The sequence below is a fragment of the Lemur catta genome, chromosome 22, assembly GCF_020740605.2.
Source record: "Lemur catta isolate mLemCat1 chromosome 22, mLemCat1.pri, whole genome shotgun sequence".
In the NCBI taxonomy this organism is placed as follows: domain Eukaryota; kingdom Metazoa; phylum Chordata; class Mammalia; order Primates; family Lemuridae; genus Lemur; species Lemur catta.
This window is the reverse complement of record NC_059149.1, coordinates 18,016,761-18,036,541: the sequence shown is the minus strand read 5'-3', so window position 1 is coordinate 18,036,541 and position 19,781 is coordinate 18,016,761. Positions and strand designations below refer to the sequence as shown.

At 36.4% G+C, this 19,781-nt stretch overlaps 1 protein-coding gene across 2 annotated transcripts in view; it reads right to left on the bottom strand.

Annotated features, from left to right (window-relative positions):
- Positions 1–4,712, bottom strand: part of TUSC3 (tumor suppressor candidate 3) — a 135,579-nt gene extending 130,867 nt beyond the window's left edge. For both annotated transcript variants that reach the window (XM_045535832.1, XM_045535831.1), the window contains exon 1: positions 4,294–4,712. In XM_045535832.1, coding sequence (XP_045391788.1) covers positions 4,294–4,431 — 138 coding nt within the window. In that variant the 5' untranslated portion in view covers positions 4,432–4,712. The remainder of the gene's footprint in view (positions 1–4,293) is intronic.
- Positions 4,713–19,781: the final 15,069 nt, after the last annotated feature.

Here is a 19,781-nt window from a genome sequence, read left to right as displayed (position 1 = left end):
CTAGCAAAAATATTATCCATTTGTTGCACACATACACCATGTTATGTAACAAATACACATTTGTTCATCATTTACCAGGTCTCCAGTAGGGGATCACAGAACTCCTGCCCTTAGCCAAAGGCAACTTTTCTATCTTGGTGGGATCAGCATGATCCTCCAGGGGGGATTCTTATGGAAATAAGCAATCACGATAGTCTGATATGCCAAATAAACCCAATGTGGCTCCGGTAACATTTCCACTCATTCTCTTCTCTGTACCTTACATGTTGAACAGGGTACATCTATGGAACTGAACATGCTGGTGGTGAATGCATGTGGAGAAAAAACCCTGAAAACATTCCCTTTTGGCAAAGTTCCTATCTCTTGGAGAGAGAATTCTTCAAGGGTTTCTCCCCAACTGGCTAGTGGAAGGAATGACTTCTTCTGGACCAAGGATGTTTGTGTAGCACATAGCCATGGAAAATAGAGTCTTCCTCCAGAAAAATGGGCATGTTTGTTTATTTTTGAGTTTAATAAAGGTAAGGTCTCCCTCTATGGCAGAGGCCAAACAAATTTATTTTAAAAGATCTGAGTTCCCTAAATTCAAAGCTCCTCTGTTGCAATGCAACTCACTACATGTGCGGGCATCATCTGGCCCTTTTCACGTTGCTCTGTGTGAACTGAAGCTCAAGGAAACAGGACAAATGCCCATACTCTGGCAATTCTATGCTGTGAGTAATAAACTATCTTCATCTGTGACACAGGAATCCCATGTCTTCTGCCACCATCCGTGACACTGTGGCAGACATGACAAGCAGCTTTGGCTATTCTAGATAAGACCTGTCATTTCCAATCATTCTCCAAGGGGTTATCATACATATCATCTAACCTAAATGAAACCGCCTGACATCTATATCATCTGTGTATATATATATATTGATGTATAATTACTATGCATTTTTGTGCTATGTTTGCAAACTTTTTCTTCCCCATAGGTTCTTTGTTTAAAGGCAGTATCCATCCATTGCTTACCTCCATCCTTTCTCTTTTCATCATTTGCTAAGATAGTAAAGTTTGTTTCACATTTGTGCCACAAAAAATAATTGGATATTATACACCTCCATGTAAAATGTGCCTAAAAACATTAATGACATACAGATGTTACATCAAAGGCAATTGAAATATATTTCATTTAGGCAAACATTTTACTTCTTAGAAAATGTTTATGAGCTGTTCAGTTTTTCATATACCATACTCATTGTTACCTACATATCATGGCCTATTAGCTAATCACATTCTTTGCAGATAGGATAAATTATTGTATCAGCTGCTTTTGATGGTAGCAAAGTCAAAAAGTATACTGAAAATCATTACAGAATTTGAGCTGTAAAAGAGCTCAACATTATCAGATTATTATAAATTTAAATGAAGCTGATTAACTGATAAGTGTTAACAATGTAAAAAACAGAGACAGTCAAAATAAAAGCAAAATGCACTAGATATGAATATGCAAATAATATACTACTAAGAAGCCAAAATCTCTCACAAACTCACATTGCTTAACATGACTGAAGATTCAAAAATTAGTATTAATGACTATACTCAATTTAATTAAGGAAAGTGACTGAAAATCTCCAGTCTTCTTTACCTATTAACTATTTCTCTTGACTACATTCTCAAACATCGAGTATGGCAAAACTAATTATTTTTAAAGAATGAAAATGTCTTAATGAAGCAGCATGTGTGTGTAAAAATAAGCATATACACAACACACATACACACACGCACATACACAAATTCACAGAGTATCACCAATTCTATGATGCAAAATCTCCCCCTGGGAAATTCTCAAACAACTTAAGAGAGTTTGGAATTTTCAGTGTTTCATAATAAGTAATAGATAATTTATTCTAGAGCCCATATAATTTACTATTATAAAGTTCATTTACTTAGCAAAAAAAATTTCAATTAAAAAATCTCACCACATTTTAGAATCTCATCATACTGCTAATGTTTTCATTTAAATGAGGAATTCAAAGTAACAGCTACAACTTAGTGATCATTTGTTATATTCTAGGCATTGCAGTAAGCACTTTATATACATAGTCTTATTTAATCCCAACAACAACCCTCAGATGTAAGTACTATATCTGTATTTTAAAACAAGGGTACTAAAATTCAGGGAGGTTAAGTGGTTTACCTGATTTCACACAATTAGAGGCTGGGCTGTAACTGGACCATCTCTCTGACTCAAAAACTCATGGTGGTAACTACAATTGCCATAACCGTTACTTCCTTTAAAGAAAGGAATGTTCATTCTTGACTCCAGGCTCAACTTTAGACTTCAGTTTGACTTCCCCAAAAAGAAGGAAAACACGCTCATGCCAAGTCAACAGCTCTGGCACATACGTCAGTAGTATTTATTGTGGTAAATTAAGTTCCAAATGCTATACTTTCTGGTTCTCTGGTGTCAAATCTTATACAGGGCATCAGCTTCTAAAGTCAGCAAGCAAGAAAGAAACCACATACGGTCAAACCAACCCTGGGCTACCATTACAGAAGGGCCACACTGGTCACCAACCACTTCTCATTATTTCCAATATGGAATGTTTCTTTTCCAGTATTGGAAGAGATCACAGTTTGTGAACTGAGTACCAGATACGGAACTGGCCTATATTTCAGAGATACGCACATTCATTGAATGAAGTATCAAAATTTCAACTATTTTAAGTTGTCATGTGTACACTGTAACAACAATATATGTTAGTATTAGTCTCTCCTGTTTACACCAAAGAAAAGTAATTTTGATAACACCTTTTTTAAATCCTCAACAATGTTCTCCGTAATTTTTCTTTTTAAAATACCTTCTGTAAAATATTTTAATAGAAACATATATTATTGTAATTATTTAATTATAATAAATTAACATTTCCACATATTAAAGTAGTCTTGCAATTGGAGATATTCAGATGCTATGAACATGTACACTTTTTACATTTTTTTCTACCTTCGATTTAAAGGTAGTGTAGTCACAGTGATCTTCCTAGGAGATAAAACATTAGAATTTCCATGGAATTCCTCATAGTCTTTTATTGCCCTCTGCCTTGGTAAGTCACAAGAAACTACTTTTCAATCTCTACCCTTCTCATGAATAACTATGAAATCTAAAACTCTTGGAATGTGATAATATAAATGCCAAGTGCTAGAAAATATATCTTTAATTTATATTTGTAAACACAATCTTAATTTAACAATGGTTCTTCTCTATATCCCTTACCAGAATTCCACCAAGAACTTTATATGGCCTACTTTCATCGTTAAAAAAAGCTAAAGAGAAAGATAGTAGTTAATATTGCATGCACGCTTGTTCAAGGCAAAGAATAAAGAGAGAATCAAAATTACTTTGCAGGTGAGGCTATTTTTTCACTCCCTCCTCTCAGCTATTAGGATAATTTTGGTAATACCTTAAACCTGATTCAGATTTTGAGCCACGTGTAGGTGGGTGTATAACTTCGCCAGGAAAAACCATCTTGAATTATATAAGCACAGTACTCTCACCAAAACGGCCCATAATTAGAAACCTTGGCCATATTCCCAAAATAATTTTTTGTTCTGAAGCTGCTAGATCAGCTACCCAGGATGGATAACTGAAATTCACCAGTAACTATACAACTACCTTAAATACCTACGACGACTTTAAATACAGTCACTTCAAATCTCACCCTCAGCAAAATCAATGGTAGGACTAAGATTGAAATCAGGTGGTCTGAACTTCAGCAAAGATTTGCAGAACAGCGTAAGGTTATTCTCACAAGTAGGGTGCAACATAAACAGGTTTTAAAAATGTATAATTAAAGATACAGAATAACTTAAACCACACTTTCAGTGTTCTGTTGCCTCTTGAAATGAATAACGAAGGAAGCAGAGTAAGAAAATAAGGGAGAAATGATTTCTGTAGGTTTACAAATACTACTGAAGAGTATTTTCACATCCAACACACCCCTTTTGGTGACACAAGTGCCCGAAGCTCCGCCTCTAGCTGAGGGTCCAAACGTCCAGGGTCTGAAAGATGCGAGGCGCCCTGACTCAAGAATCAAGTGACCGCTTCCTCGTTTTTCACGTCAAGACCGGGCGAACCCCGCGTAGGAGGCTGTGGCGCCCACAAGAGACGCCCGAGGGCCCCCACCCCCGCGGCTCCCGCTCGGCGTCCGCCATCGCCCACGCCCGCGACCCGGCTGCCTAGCAACGCGGCGCGGCTGCCTAGCAACGCGGCCCGCCCCGGCCCGCAGGAGACGGCCGAGGGGATTATTCTACCTCTTTTTTCTTCTGTCCTCCCCCGAGCTGGATGCAGAGGAGCAGCAGGAGGAGGAGGAAAGGGAAGCTCCCGGTGGGCAGGTACCGCGGCCGCCGCCCCGCCTGCCTCCGGCGTGAAGGAGCGCCCCGGGCACCCATGGCTGCAGGGCAGTGTCTCCTCCACGCGCGGTAACCGTGCGCGCCCAGCTCCTACCGCGGCCCGCACCCGCCAGGCCGGCCTCCGGGAGCCCCCTGGCTGGGCCCTCGGGGGCGGCAGCGGCGTCGGGAGGCACCCGGGCGGCAGCCGGGGACGCAGAGGAGGAGACTGACAGAGCATCCGGTTCACCCGGAGAGGGGCCGGGAAGGCGCGGGAGGGGGCAGGAAGTGGGCGTGGCGAAGGAGCCGCGCTGCAGGGCGCTGCGTGCGCTCCGCCCGGGGCTGCTCTCCGCCGCTCGCCCGCGCGCTGACTCTCCTCGCAGGCTATTCTGCTCCTAAAACCGTTACTAGGTCCCAGGACAAGGCGAGGAGGCTGTTAGTCCCGCCCTTCACCTGGAGCCTTGCTCAGACCTAATTGCCATGTTGGGTGATAGAGCTTGGAGGAATAAGAAAGAACCTGGTTCCTGTAGCCACCTGCAGTCTCCACTCTCTTTGGGACTTTGTTAGGGACACGGCTGGGTCTCCTGCTGAGCCCTCTGAGGTCATTCATCTAACACACCCCAGAGCCCCCTGGATTCCTAGAAGCCGCTCCACAACTTAACAGCTGTTCCTTCCAGTCCCGATTGAGGGACCTGTGGCGCCAACCTAGATTCTGCTTCATTCGTTCGTTCATTCAGCGTTGATGGAATGCCAGAGTGCGGAGCACTCTACGAGCTGTATTTTACATTTTGAATGCAGAAGTGAATAGGCCCTAATGCAACTCCTGTTCTGCATATATTTTAAGAACAATAGCTACAGACCGTGTATTGAGCATTTGATATGGGGCTGGTAGTGTTCTTTGAAAGGATCACGTGTACCCTTTTTATTCCTCTACCTCAAGATTTCTTCATTTGTGCCACGAACACCTTTGATGAGCTGATAAAGCCTATAGACGCCGTCTTCAAATAGTGCATTATTTTAAGTGAAATAACTCAGAAACAAAAATACTGCATGTTCTCACAAGTGGGAGCTAAATGTGTAACACATGGGCAGAGAGTGTGGAATGATTGACATCGAAGACTCGGGAAGTAGAAGGGGTGTGAGGGATAAAAAAATTACCTAATGGGTACAATGTACATTATTCGGGTGATAGTTACACTAAGAGCCCAGACTTCACTACTACACAATATACCCACATGACAAAACTGCACTTGTACCCCTTAAATTCATACAAATAAGTACAAATTTCTAAGTGCATGAAATTAAATGTATAGGATTACTAGGGAATTAACTATGATAAAATACCATTATCAAAATTAAAACAATTCACCTCCTTTCTCATGTTGATCAATAAACATTTGTATTTTGGGAATACTGGAAAGCAGTGTGAATGTGAGAACCAAAGTGTAAACATTGAGACTTCACAGTGTGATTATGATTAACCAAGATGCACAGAACTGTAGGATGCTTGGCCAACTAACTGACATGAAGTGTGAATAAATTTTGCAATCGCATGCAATATATTGGCAGTTCTAATAAATATGTTAATTTTGAAGTAGTGATGATCACTGTGTTTCAAGATATCTGCAACAACTGTACTGTGATATGAAAATATCTGTCATTTCTTTAAGAAACAAAGTCCTGGGTACTGGTAATACTACTGTGGTCTGTTCCCTGCCTTTATAATTGAAGGAAGCTCTAAATTTTTGTGAGAGGTTAATAGAAATAAGGTTGTAATTTTTTCAACACAAAGTTCACAGATGCTAAAATTCTGTGGACTCCAGATTAAGAATCTTTGCTCCACAACAACACTAACAGGTAGGTTCTTGTATAATAATTTTCAGATAAAGAAATTCCGTGCCAGAAAATCAAATTCAAACTTGTAAATCTAGAAAGGGTAAAGAAGGAATTTGAATATTGGCACTTTTGCTCCACAGCCATGTTTATGCTACACCACCTTTGTTAAAGGAATTTACAAATAAATCTCTTTCATCTCCCAGGCTTTTGATTTCCCACTATTATGTGAGCATTTTGCCCACATTATCACTCCTGTTAAAAGAAAAATTTTAGACAAATTTAACAGAGTTTATTTGAGCAAAGAATGATTCAAAATCTGGCAAGACTGAACCAGAAGAGGTTCAGAGAGCTCAGCTGCAGCAATGTAGCAGGGAGCTTCTGCAGCTGAACAGGGAATCAGGAAAAATAAATTACCTGATTGACTACAACTAGGTGTTTGCCTTATTTAGGCATGGTGTGATAAGTCATTTGCCTTATTTGGATATGGTGTGATGATAGGTCCCTAGTTGTAAAACCAATTGGCTGGTTGGCTGTTTGTTAATGGCTGAGGCTCACTGTTTATTTTTTTGTTTTGTTTTGTTTTCAAAGTCAGTTAGGACAACTGTTTCCAGTTAAGTTTTGGAGTGCTTGTGTAAGACCTCCAGATACAGAAACAACCTCAGGCTGATGGACCTCCTGCTTATTTTGCTTTAACACTCCCAAAAGAATAGCTGCTTGCTTTTTCCATGAGACTTGTGAAAATGGCCTTGACTTTTGTCTATTTCCAAATAGACAAAGTAATAGACAAGAGTAAATTTATGATTTATATCTGCTGAACATTTACATCTAGATATACTCAACATAACCAAAATCCATCACCTTCTCCTTTCTCTCCCAAACTGAATTTCTTTATTGTAGTTAATGGTACCACCATCCTTCCAGCTACCAATTGTTGGAGCCTCAGAGCTGCCTTTCATTTTCCTCATTCTCTCCAACTATGCTGCCATCCATATTCAGTTTCCAAGTTACCCTCCCTCTACAGAATCTTAGGAATTTGTTTTCCTTTTGTCCATTTGGTAAGTCTAGCATTCATTAGAAAGACATGAGATATCATTATTAGCTGATCCTCCTTCCCTTGATTAGAATCTTAAACAGCCTCTTCTAGAATACCAGCATAATCCAAGGCTGCTTAATCCTACCTTCCTGCAATCTATTCTTGGTCAAGCAGCCAGAGTGATCCCTTTAATACATAAATTAGTGCAAAGTATATTCTCTCTCCTCACCAGAATAAACAAAGTCTTCCATACTCTCAGGACCTTACGTTACCTTACACTTGGCCACCTTTCCAATTTCATTTCCTATTTTTCTTCTTTCTCATGCTGTTCCAGCAAGGCTAGCTGTCTTGTTTTCCCTAAATATGCCATGCACACTCTGTAACCCTTTTTACTTAGAAGTTCACATAATATACTTCATCACTTTATTCACAGCAGTGCTCAGATATCCTAAGATGTTATCTACTAATGTCTGAAACCCCCATCTAAAAAATAAATTCCTTACCCTTTACACACACACATCTTAACATTTAATAGTACTGGCACTTTCTTGACATTATGCTGTTTGCTTTGTTTCTTGTCTCCACCGTTAGGATGCAAGCTCCACAGGACTGGGGCTGTGTATCCACATTGTCTAGAGTAGTGCCTGCTCTGTTTATTATAGCATCCATCACTAACTGACATTATACTATTGTATTCATTTGTCTGTCTTTCCACATTAGAATGTAAACTTTAGGATGGCGGGGATGTTGTTTTCTTCATTTTTGAATCCACACTACACAGAAGAGAGCGCTTATTGAATGAATGGATGCAGCCAGCCATTCTCGGTTTATTCCCTGAAGCACAGCACTAATCATGTCACTCCCTTTATTGCAATGATTTTCAGTGGCTCCCCACTAGGTTCAAAAGGAGGTCCAAACTCTTAAAAATGGTTTACAACCAACTCAAACTCTTTACCCTTGCTCTAAACATAAGCCTTCAAATTGGAGGGCACAAAGACTTTATAAGAACTATGCAGGCACAGATGGTTTTAAGAGAATTGATTTCCAGACTCTAAACTACCCTGTGTACTATCCTAAAATTGGCTTGAAAAATTGCCTGAGGTGAAGGTTGAATGTTAACTGGCTCTCCTTCTCCTTGTCCACCTTTCTTTGCACAATTATCATCTCTTCTTTGCAAAAGAAAGGTATATCCCACAACCACCCTGAGTGGTACGCTAAGGTGTGCTGCCTCCAGTGGATCTAAACGTTTCCATAGCACCAAACAAAAGGACAGTTCTGAGTATGTGTGTTGCTGTTGAAAGAGTGATTCTACTGATAGAACAATAAATCCTTTTGCTAAATAGGGGTTTCCAATTTTCTGTTTTCAATAAAATTAAAAGAGGACATAATCCAGTTGTCAGGTATAGATCATTAAAAATAGTTATAAACATAGATCGGTGTTTAATTTTTGGCACAGTATTCAAAAGGAGTTCAAAGAATTTAGTGATATGATTAAAAGAAATCTTCTGTTCCTGTCTACTTATTATGAACACAGCTCCTTAGCACTTAAAATAGAGAAAAATTTAAAATAAGAATAAAGTGTTGCTGTTATCTCATCCTAGCAATAAGTAACACATCCTCAGAGACACTAATTAAAAAAAACCTTAATTATCTCTAAAGTAATGCTTTTCCAATACAACTTTGCTTTCTATGTTAATAATATTTTTTCAAATTTGTAATACAGTTGACCCTTAAATAACAAGAGTTTGAACTGTGGAGGTCCACTAATATGTGGATTATTTTCAATAAGTATATTAAAAAAATTTTTTGAGATTTGTGACAATTTGAAAAAACTCGCAGATGAACTACATAGCCTAGAAATATCAAAAAAATTAAGAAAAAGTTAGATATGTCATGAATGAACAAAATATATGTAGATACTAGTCTATTTTATCATTTACTACCATAAAATATACACAAATCTATTATAAAAAGTTAAATTTTATCAAAACTTACACACACACAAACTGGTGTGTGGCACCACAGTTCAAAGTTGAGAGAAATGCAAACAACTGTAAAGATGCAATAGTAAATCATAACCGCATAAAATTAACTGTAGTATGTACCGTACTACTGTAATAACTTCGCAGCCACCTCCTGTTGCTATTGAGGTAAGCTCAAGTATTGTGACTTTCCACTTAAAATGCTGTGTGATGCTTATCATCTCCACATGAGCAGCTCATCTCTCCAATAAATTGCATATTGCACTAAAAAGTGATCTCTTGGGGTTCTCTTATATTTTTCATAGTGTTTAGTGAAATGCTGTAAACCTTGAATAACACCATGGGACCCATACAAAGTGCCATTAGTGATGCTTGAAGTGCTCCCAAGAAGCAAAGTTATGACATTACGAGAAAAAGTTGAATTGCTTGCTATGTCCCATAGATTGAGGTCTGCAGCTGTGGTTGCCCATCATTTCAGACCAACGATTCATCTTGTAAACAACACATACTTGTAATCAGTATCAATAAATAAAGTACACTACTGTAAATGTATTTTCTCTTCCTTATGATTTTCTTAATAACATTTTCTTTAGCTTACTTTAGTGTAAGAATACAGTATATAATACACATAACATATAAAATATGTGTTAATTGACTGTTACTGGTAAGGCTATCTGTCAACAGGAAGCTATTAGTAGTTACATTCTGGAGTAGTCAAAAGTTATATGTGGATTATCAAAGGCACGGAGATCAGTGCCCCTAACCTCTGTGTTGTTCAAGGGTTAACTATATATGACATTTTGGTCCACTAGGTACTAATAATAAGTGTAATGATAATTTAATCCCCAAAAATTTTAATATAGCCTTACAGTCACAAGAAGTTTATTTAAATCAATTTTCAATTTACACAACTTTGTGTTGCAGAAAAGAATGATTAGAAGATCAATAAAAGACTTTCAGGCATAAAAAAAATTAGGATAAAATTTTATTGGATTACATTGCTGGTGAGAGAGTAAATTGGTTCAACCATCTTGAAAAACTGTTTGGCAGTATCTACTGTGAACTATGAACTCCCAAGAATTTGCCCAAACACAGGCCTCAGAAACTTGACCAAATTTAACCTGGCTTTCACTTGCATTATGCTGTGTCCCCAAGGTAACCCCAACACCCATGCTGAGTTTTTGCTCAGGAAAACACAATCCTGCCAAACAGATATTGCCAAATCATTTTCAGTAATTTTGCACCTACCCCCTTCTGTAATTTTCCATTTCCTCATAGCCCCCTCATCTCTTTTTTGTTTACCCTTTCTCACTTTCCATAGCCCCTTTTTGTTCCCTCTCTGTTCTCCCTTTAAAAGCCTCAGTCACCTTTGTCTTGAGTTGAGCTCGATTTGTACCGGTATCTCTCCCCTCCTGATGTAGTCTGCATAAAATCTGCCTTGCCATCTTTAACAAGCACCTAGTGCTGTTTTTTCTTTGATACTACAAAAATTGAATGTACCTACCTATGACCAAGCACTTCTTTATGGACATATATATATTCACCAAATGACATGTACAAATGTGTATAATGGCTTTATCCAGAAAAGCCCAAACTGGAAAGAGACCAAATATCCATCAACAGTAGAACAAACAATTTGTGATGTAGTCATACTATACGTAAATAACAATGCACTAACTACAACTATACATAACAACATAAGTGAATCTTACAACAAAAGAATCCAGAGGCAAAACTAATGAATAGTGTTAGAAGTCAGGAAAGTGGTTACCCTTGGGCTGAGGTAACAGTGACTAGAATAGAGCCCAAGAAAAGGTTCTGAAATGTTATAAATATTCTAGGATCTATTTTGTGATCTGGGTGCTGGTTACTACATAAGTGCATATTCTTTATGAAAATTTATCAAGTCATAAACTTATGACATATACATATGCTATATTTGAACGTCCAATTTATTTTTTAGTAAAGAACTTCATAAAAAGTATATTTTTAAAATCCCATGGATGTAAGGGAATGAAAATATAAGTTCAGGGGAATAAAGAGATAATATAGAATACATAGCTGTAAAAAGAGCTCCTTCTTGTTCATTGGTTTTTTTCATGGATAACAATGGCTATCATTTCCATTCTTTTAGAAATATTTAAAAGAATGCTGTGACGGTTTTATTTTTTAAATGTCAATATTTATAACTTGCTGGAAATTTTATTCTTTGTAACTGTTTAAAATAATGATGAAGACTTTTACATGTTTACTTTAAAATGTACAAAGGGATATTTCATTTTCCATATTCTTTAAGAGGGATAACTGTGGCTAGTGCAATGGAGGAAATGAATATTTAATTTTATTTAATTTTAATTAATTTAAATAGCCACAGTGGCTATCATAGTAGTTGGTACTATACTGAACAGTCTAAGGTCTTAAAGCTTAAAGTTAGTTAAAAACCTGGAATGTGATTTTAGTTAAGACTGTAAGTCTTTATGACTGGTACATTGTAAGAATTTTATAAAATTTAACCTTTTAAAAATATACCCATTGTTATCACTCTGTTTATGTGAACATATTTTTATATATTTTAAAACTTTTTTAAAAAGTCATAGGAACAGTGATTATTTACTTCATTTATGAAACCCTTTAGGAAATTTAAACCATGAGAAATATAATCCTGGTCTTCTGTAAATCTAAATATTGTACTGATATTATTTCTATTAGTATTAATATATTGCAAAGTGAATTCTACAGACTGTTTAAATGATGCCAAAAGTTATTCTCTTATCCTGGAACTAAGGCCTTTTCTTTTTAGTTCATAATTGAATTAATAGTAATAAAGCCTGTTACATACCTTGTACATGCACTTTTCAGCTTCCACAACTTTTTTAAATCAAATAAAACACAATAATATTTTTCTCTTTTAAGCAATTTTCAATGTTTACACTAGATAGCCCCAGAATACATGTATACTAACGAAATGATTTTTCCGATCTGTTATTCTTCAAAATTTCCCAAGCGCCAGAAGAAGAGAGGAACAAGAACAGAAAAGGAAAAAAAGAAGTAAGGAGACAAGTTCAGATAAATATTACATTATCACTGCAATGAGCTAATTATTTCCTACCTGCAAGGAGAGAAAAGAAAGTTAAGGCGCATTTTGACATATACTCACAAAAAGGAGGCAGAGTCCTTCACAATTGCATCAAGCCATACAATTACAAAGCTAGGAATTATTGGCCCCCTTAACAAAATGGAAGTGGCATTCTCTACATGAAATAATCTCTTTTGTAGACAAACAAGACAATCTCATGAATGTTTCTTCCCCTTTACTTTGAATGTAACTGTCCAACCAACATCTTGTTAATGTCAAAGTTTTCCCCCAGTAGTCACTATTATTCAAAATTGTCTCTGGGAAATGTCACCAGTCAGAGGGTAAGTATACGTTATATTTAGAAAACAGAGAGGAAACCAGTGTTTGACCTGAAAGAGATGCAGTTTTAGATTGAGAAGACCCTGTGAGAACTCCACAAGGTTGGTACTAGTGAACCTTTTGTCTCTGGAACTTGGCCAAAGGCTAACTGAACCTGACCAGGGGCCAGATAAAACCCCCTGACTCTGGGAAGATAAAACTAAATAAATCATTTCTCGCAAGACTGGGAGAGAAGTCCTCATAAGGTTTTGAAATGGTGACCATGGGTAACTTTTATCCAAAGAACACCAGCCTACCGATATTGTCTGAACTTCTCCTTCCTCAGCACTGGCTCAAAGATGGTCTTAGGTCTATGTTCATTCTTTCCTAATAGACATATCTTCATATAGACAAGACATTAAATAGGTAGACCATATAAATGAATACTTCAAGGACAGAAAATAATTTCACCAAGAAGCAATATAAATCTGACCAGATAACCAAAAGTCCCAGGAGAACATATGCCTAGGTAAATAAACAAAACAAAATAAATCCAATGCTGAAGAGTCACACTGAAATATTAATAAGAGTTTTATTCAGAGTGAAACTTACCTCTCTTATCCATGGCCTGTTTAAACCCTTGGACAAGTAGAGATTCCAAGGGGCCTCCAATGTGTGCATTATTACAGAGTCTAGTTAGTGTCCTGCTTCAACAACAAGGGTCTCACCTGATCCTTGGTGGAAACTCCATTTCTGTTAATATCCTGCAGCCAAAGACCACCAGGAACACACATAAAGTCGAACCAAGTTGGCTTTATTGGTTCATTGCAGCAAAGAAAATAGCACACCATGAGGAACTGTGAAGAGTCTCAGCAAGAGAGTGTTAGAAGGGGTTTGTTATAGGATTTTGGCTGGTTTTAGATGTTTTCAGGAGGATTCAAAGAAGTGTGGTTTTGCTGGATTAGAAGATGTCAGAATTGGGAAATTCTATGGTAGGTTATCTTAATAATTTTTATCTAGAAGGTTGGGGGAACAAAGTGAAACTAAAGCTAAAATTGATTTTGATCAAAAAGGACCAGTCACTTTGTATTAGCTGAGAGAGGTGGAAGATTGGTCATTTTTGTTGTTTGGACAGTGCTCGTGCTTTTGTTTGTGCTCCAAAAAGATCACGGAAGATACTTATTTTGGTCTTGCTCTGCCATGGCACATAGCGATCTTGTCTGATGTTAGCATTCTTTGACATATTTTTATATTGTTCTGTTTGTTAGAGAACAGTTGTTAGGGCTACACCATCTTCAAGCTGACAAGAATCAGGGGTTGATTAGTTTTTTCTCATACTGGGCAAAACAACTTTTACTTCCTAATAAAATAATCAAAGGATTCTTGTGAGGATTAAACAATACTTATAAAGCAATTATTACAAAGCTCAGAACAGATACACAATACATATTTGCCAGTGTCATCATTATTAGCATTTACCATTGCATTGAAATTATGTTTGTTTCCCTCCTGCTGAGTGGTAAACACTTTGCGGAGAAGGACTGTGCTTTATTTATCATTGTACTCCCTGCATCAATCACAGTAGAATGTCCAGAGCATGGGCTAAGGAGCTGGACTCCTTGTTCCATCTTTTAGAAGCTTTGTGACCTCAGGCAAATTACTTCACGTCTCTGTGCCTCAGTTTCTTTATTTGTAAAATAAGGATCATTATACTGTGAAGATGAAATAAGTGAATATATGGAAGTGTTTATAACAGCATCCAATACATTGTAAAGGCTATATATTAACTCTCATTATGTTAATAGTTGCTCAAGAAATATTTAACTGAATTGCAAACATGAACTCATCCACTGTGCCAGACACTGGGGTAAATACAGGAATAGCTACAGGAAAGAAATAATAGGCAAAGTCTTTATCCGAGAAAATGTACAGCATGTTTCCTTTAGAGGAATGAGCAGATCAGTGGCTTGTAAAACGTCCCTTTGACTGCTGTATGGACAATACATTATCAGGGAGCAAAGATGTGAGCAGAGCCTTTAGCCCCACACTCCTGGTACTGTATATGATGTAATACAGGAGTATAGAAGCTTTTTCCCTCAAAACTATTATACAGATGCCAACATGTATCATACAGAGGAAATTATAAGGGGAAAAACCCCAAAGCTCCAAAAAACGCAGTTTGAAAACCATTGGTTGGAAATACCAGGCAATATTTAATCCTACCTGCCTTTTCTCATTTTTCTAAATGTATTAATATGTTAGTATATCTAAATTATGCTAGTATTTGCCAAACAGTTGGCTATTTAAAGCAAACAACTTTTCTAAAATGAGTATTTTTTAGAAATATTTTAAAGTAAACTTGATTTTGTATCTCATAATAAATTTAATTCAATTATTTTAAACCATACCTTAAAAATAAGTGAAATTTCAGAGTGCTGTGTCTATGTAATCAATAGGAATTAAATTATTTTAATAATATTGCTAAACCTCACCCTAATGCCATTTCTCATATATTAAATTAAAACTTTTCCTTTTGAATTATAATTTAGTAGCATTTATAAAAAGCCTTTGCATATGCTTTTCATTGTTTGCTTTCTGCCCTAGAATTTCTATCAAAGCCAATATAAATTAATATTTTAAACACAGCATTAAGGAATAGTCTAGTAAAAGATTTATCAAGAGGAATTATAGTACTAAAGAGCATGCACCTGTGCAATTGCATTTCAGAACCTGTGTTTGAGTTTTGGATGTTTTCAGAAACAACCCTCAGCATATGATTTGGTTATGTTGAACATTTGGTTATCTCAAACAAACAGTAGTTTACTAATTTATTAAGCATGTTCCATGTATCTGGAGAGGCCAGTGGAGCAGATGTTAAGGCTAAGAAATATAATTTCAAAGAACTGTTCATTTGTTAGTAACTTGGGAGCAGAATGGGAAGGGAATTACTTTCTTAGATATATCAGATGCTCTGAGGTCAAGCCCGAACTCTGGCTGCTTTCTGGCAGAATGCATCTACAGTTTTCCTAGACTCACTAAGAACATTCACTTTATCTTAATGAAATTATACAGTGGGAAGGGAGGGATATGGACAAATGATTGAAGCTATTTAATTCAAGTAATCTGTAGCAATTTTTTAAAAAGAGAAAAGAATCCAAGAAGGTCACAGGAGTGTGTAGAGAGTATCTCTGAGATTCTGGAAATAATTGAAGAAGTGTTCTACAGAGCCAGGAAAACATTGGAAAGGAAACTATGAAGCCAGGTGAGCAGCAGAGATAATTTTGCTATCCGTATTATGCCAAACAAATTGTCTGGGTCTGGACGGATGTGAGTTTCCTGCAGAATACTTAACGGTATATTTTGATTTGTGGTTCTCATGTTTTAAAAATGCCGTAATTTGTTAGGGTCCAAGTGACCAATTTATTTTGGCTTCCTTTCAATTATCCTTTCTTTTGAATTATATAAGAAGTTTGAATTGAACTTTCAAAATTAATGAGTAAACTATATACTGAATCTCCAAGTACACAGCTTTCTTCCTAATTTATTACCTAAACTCATCAAATGAGGTATTAACTTTCATGCCAATAATTTTTATTTCACTGAATAAATGTGCATTTCAACCTTGTCATTTTCATGGAAAGAAATCATGTATAGCTTTTTAAAAAAAATCACAAATGCTGAGCTGAGTAAGTATGAGTTTTTTTTTTCATATTAACAAAATTAAGTGTTTAATTGCAATTATAATTAGTCATTAAGTTTTATTAGTAAAATATTATAAAATATCCAGCTGGTTTCCTGTAAGACTTCATCATCTGTTTCAGGGGCTAAATTCATTATTAAGAAATGTCAAAAAATATTTCTCTGGGCTAAAACCAGGACTTATCAAGAAGCTCTACTTTTAAGTGTACCAATTTATTAGTTAATGGGATTTAATCTACATTGATTTTATTACTAAAAAGTCATTTTAGTAATAAAAAGTATATATAAATGAATGTAGGGGTAGAGAAGGGGGAGTGTATGTGGAATGTTTCCAGAATGACAGAAAAAGTATTTTAAGTGAGAGATTTATTTCATCCAGTGATACTGAAGCTGCTTCTCAGTAGTGGTACTTAGTTACTGCATGTAGTGCCTTTCCCACCGAGAATAAAGTAGGATTCAAAGCATTAAAGATAACATAGAAAAGGGTTCATAATGTGTGAAGTAACAATTTTAAATCAACAAGAACTATATTTTCTTTATTGTAACTGAGACAGCTTAATAGGGCATGTCAATGTGCAAATTACAGTAAACTTTTAGTTATGTAGCATGGTTGAAAATGTAGGATGCTGATTAATCAATCATTCAAATTAATTTAAAATTCTTCATGCACTTTGCTATGAATTCAAACAATTAAAATTCTGTGATAAAAATACACTTAATATTTAAATTGTATGAAATATTATTTACTATTTATGATCCAGAAACCTCTTCAATATCAAATGATGATTTATCATCATTATGGATATTTATTTTTTCTTCTAATCTTATCTGAGTGTTCTGTTTCCCTTAATTCCACACCTAGTATACCCCATTATTCAGGCTTCAAACCCTGAAACTTTAGTACAGGTCCTTATCATTTTATACACGAATCCCTATGGTAAAAATTTCTACCAGTTTCCCTCTACATAGTATCTATTCTAACCCATTACCAAGACAAACCCCCTTACACTCTTGAAAATTATTGAAGACCCAAAGAGCTTTTGTTTATTTGGGCTATATCTATCAATATTTGCCATATTATGAATTAAAGCTGAGTAGAAAATTTAAACAACTTATTTAAAAGTAATAGTAATCTTATATTGTTTGTTAACATAAATACATATTTTTACTTAAAACAAATTAGTGAGAAGGATGGAATTGTTTTACATTTTTGCCAGTCTTAGTATCTAGCTTGATAAAGGCTCTATTCTCATATGTCTTTTTACATTTAATCTGTTTTGATAAGACATGTCATATAGCTTCTGCAAAACTTTGCTTTATACTCTTGAGAGAATGACAGTGAAAAGTGTTTTACTGTGGAATAAACTCTAGCTTTGGGTATCTAAAAATAAGTCCTTCATTGGATCTATTTGTGTCTTGATCCACCTGCAAAATATAAAAGGAACAGGGAAATCATACATGATCACAAGTATTCAAGCACAGATTACCCACTTTGAGACCTTAAATCTCAAACTTCTTCTAAGTACTAATATTGGGTGTCATTTCCACGTGGTCTATTCTTAGTTTAAGAAAAAAAATGCAAAATTTAATATCTGTTAAGCAAAGCCTCTGAACTTACATAAATGTAAGACATTATTATGTTTATAAATCCACACTATTTCAAACTCAAAGGTAAATGATCTTGGGAATTATTTGGGTCACAACTCCTTTCCATTAGATATGGTAACTGAAAATTAAGTCTATTAATTATCTCAAATGTCCACAATTATTATGGCTGGTTGGTTGTAGATTTATTTAAAGATGATATTTAGGGTAAATAGGTTTACTATTTTTAAAGCATGCTAATTAATTCCTATTTAATATTTCTTCTTTTAAGAATGCAAAATTAAGTATGTGGTATGATCACAGCAGTTAACATATGTTAAGAAAAAAGTGATTCTATTAAAGTATTAGGACTGGCTAATTTAAAGTATGGGCTAATTTAAAATAAAAAAATATATATATCTAAATAAAATGCACAACAAACAAACAAACTCCATGTTACTTTCCATTTTATCTCCTTACCTTTACTAGGAAATATATTATTTTTAAAGTTCTTTTAGGCCAATTATTTGGGAGATCAAATATTTGGGAAATTGGCAATACACTTATTATTTAATCAACAATTATCTAACATGCTTCTATTAGGAAATAAAGAATATTGATGGATGATCTTAGAACTTAAAATAAGTAAAATAAATAGTCTTGGTCCTCAAAAAGCTTATGTATTTTTGGAAGACAAAACAAACTCTTATGAAGGCTGCATGAGTAGTGAGTAATAATACAAACGATACTGCAGACTGTATATCATATAGTGGAAAATGATAATGCAAGTCTATGTCTCTATTACAGCGCTCACAGACATCTGTGTGTATCACTTCTAATCTCACACATTCCCCCCAATCCCCTGCCTTTCTTCAGCCACATTTTTGGTGACCACTTTCTCTAGGCTTTATACAGATGCACTGGGGCAATGCCTCAACTCAGACTGCCTCACATATTTCTCGTTTTCTACCTGAGGGGTTGTTACGAGACATCCACAAGTACAGGCGAATTCATGCCATGTTGCAACCCTTGACTGTTAGGAGAGGAGAACCAGGGGAAAGATGCTTGCCTCTGCCATCACGCTGGCAGATAGTTTCGAGTCTTTCAGAAAACTTCTAGTAAGGTCTTACAGGAATGAGCATCAGTCTCTGGAGGTAACAGCTTATTGATGACACATCTTTGTATTAGTTTCTAACCCTTCCCTGTTTCACTCTCACTGCCTCTTTCTCTTGTTACCTTCATTCACTTCTCAAACAAACTACCTGCACTTAAACCCTGAAATAGGGTATGTGTGTGGACAAGCTTGGGAATCTTAAACCATCAGAATCCCTGAGCTTGGCAGAGGTAAACCCCTCACTAGAGGAAAGAAGCTTCACTTTGCCTGGAGACATTGCAGAAGCCCCGCATGAAGCCAGAGCTTCATAAGGTGATGCTTTCCTCCCCATTGCCTTCAGTCCTGTATCCTGGATCGGATTATCTGTATAGCTGGAGTGGGAAATAGCCAGTGCCTTGGGAGGAAACAGCTGACCCTCTAGAAGTGTTCTCAATTTGGCCAGTAGGTAGGCAGGAACCAGTGAAACATAACGTGGGAGTGGATCTTGAATGTGTTGGCTCAAGGTGGAGTATTTATTGACTTCGGAGCACTTAATATGACTCTTGGTGGAACAGCCTGGTAAAGCTACCTGGAGCTGGTACAAAAACCTCTGACACAGTTCTTTTACGCTTCGGTACAAAAATGCTCTGCAGTACATGAGGTGATGATTCCAGAAATGCTTTACCATACTATTGAGGAAGGGATCAGCGGCTGTGGGAGGTGGGGGTTGGAATGTTAGAACATACTTCTCATTTCCAACCCCAGTGGCTTGAGTTACGTGCACAATCAGCT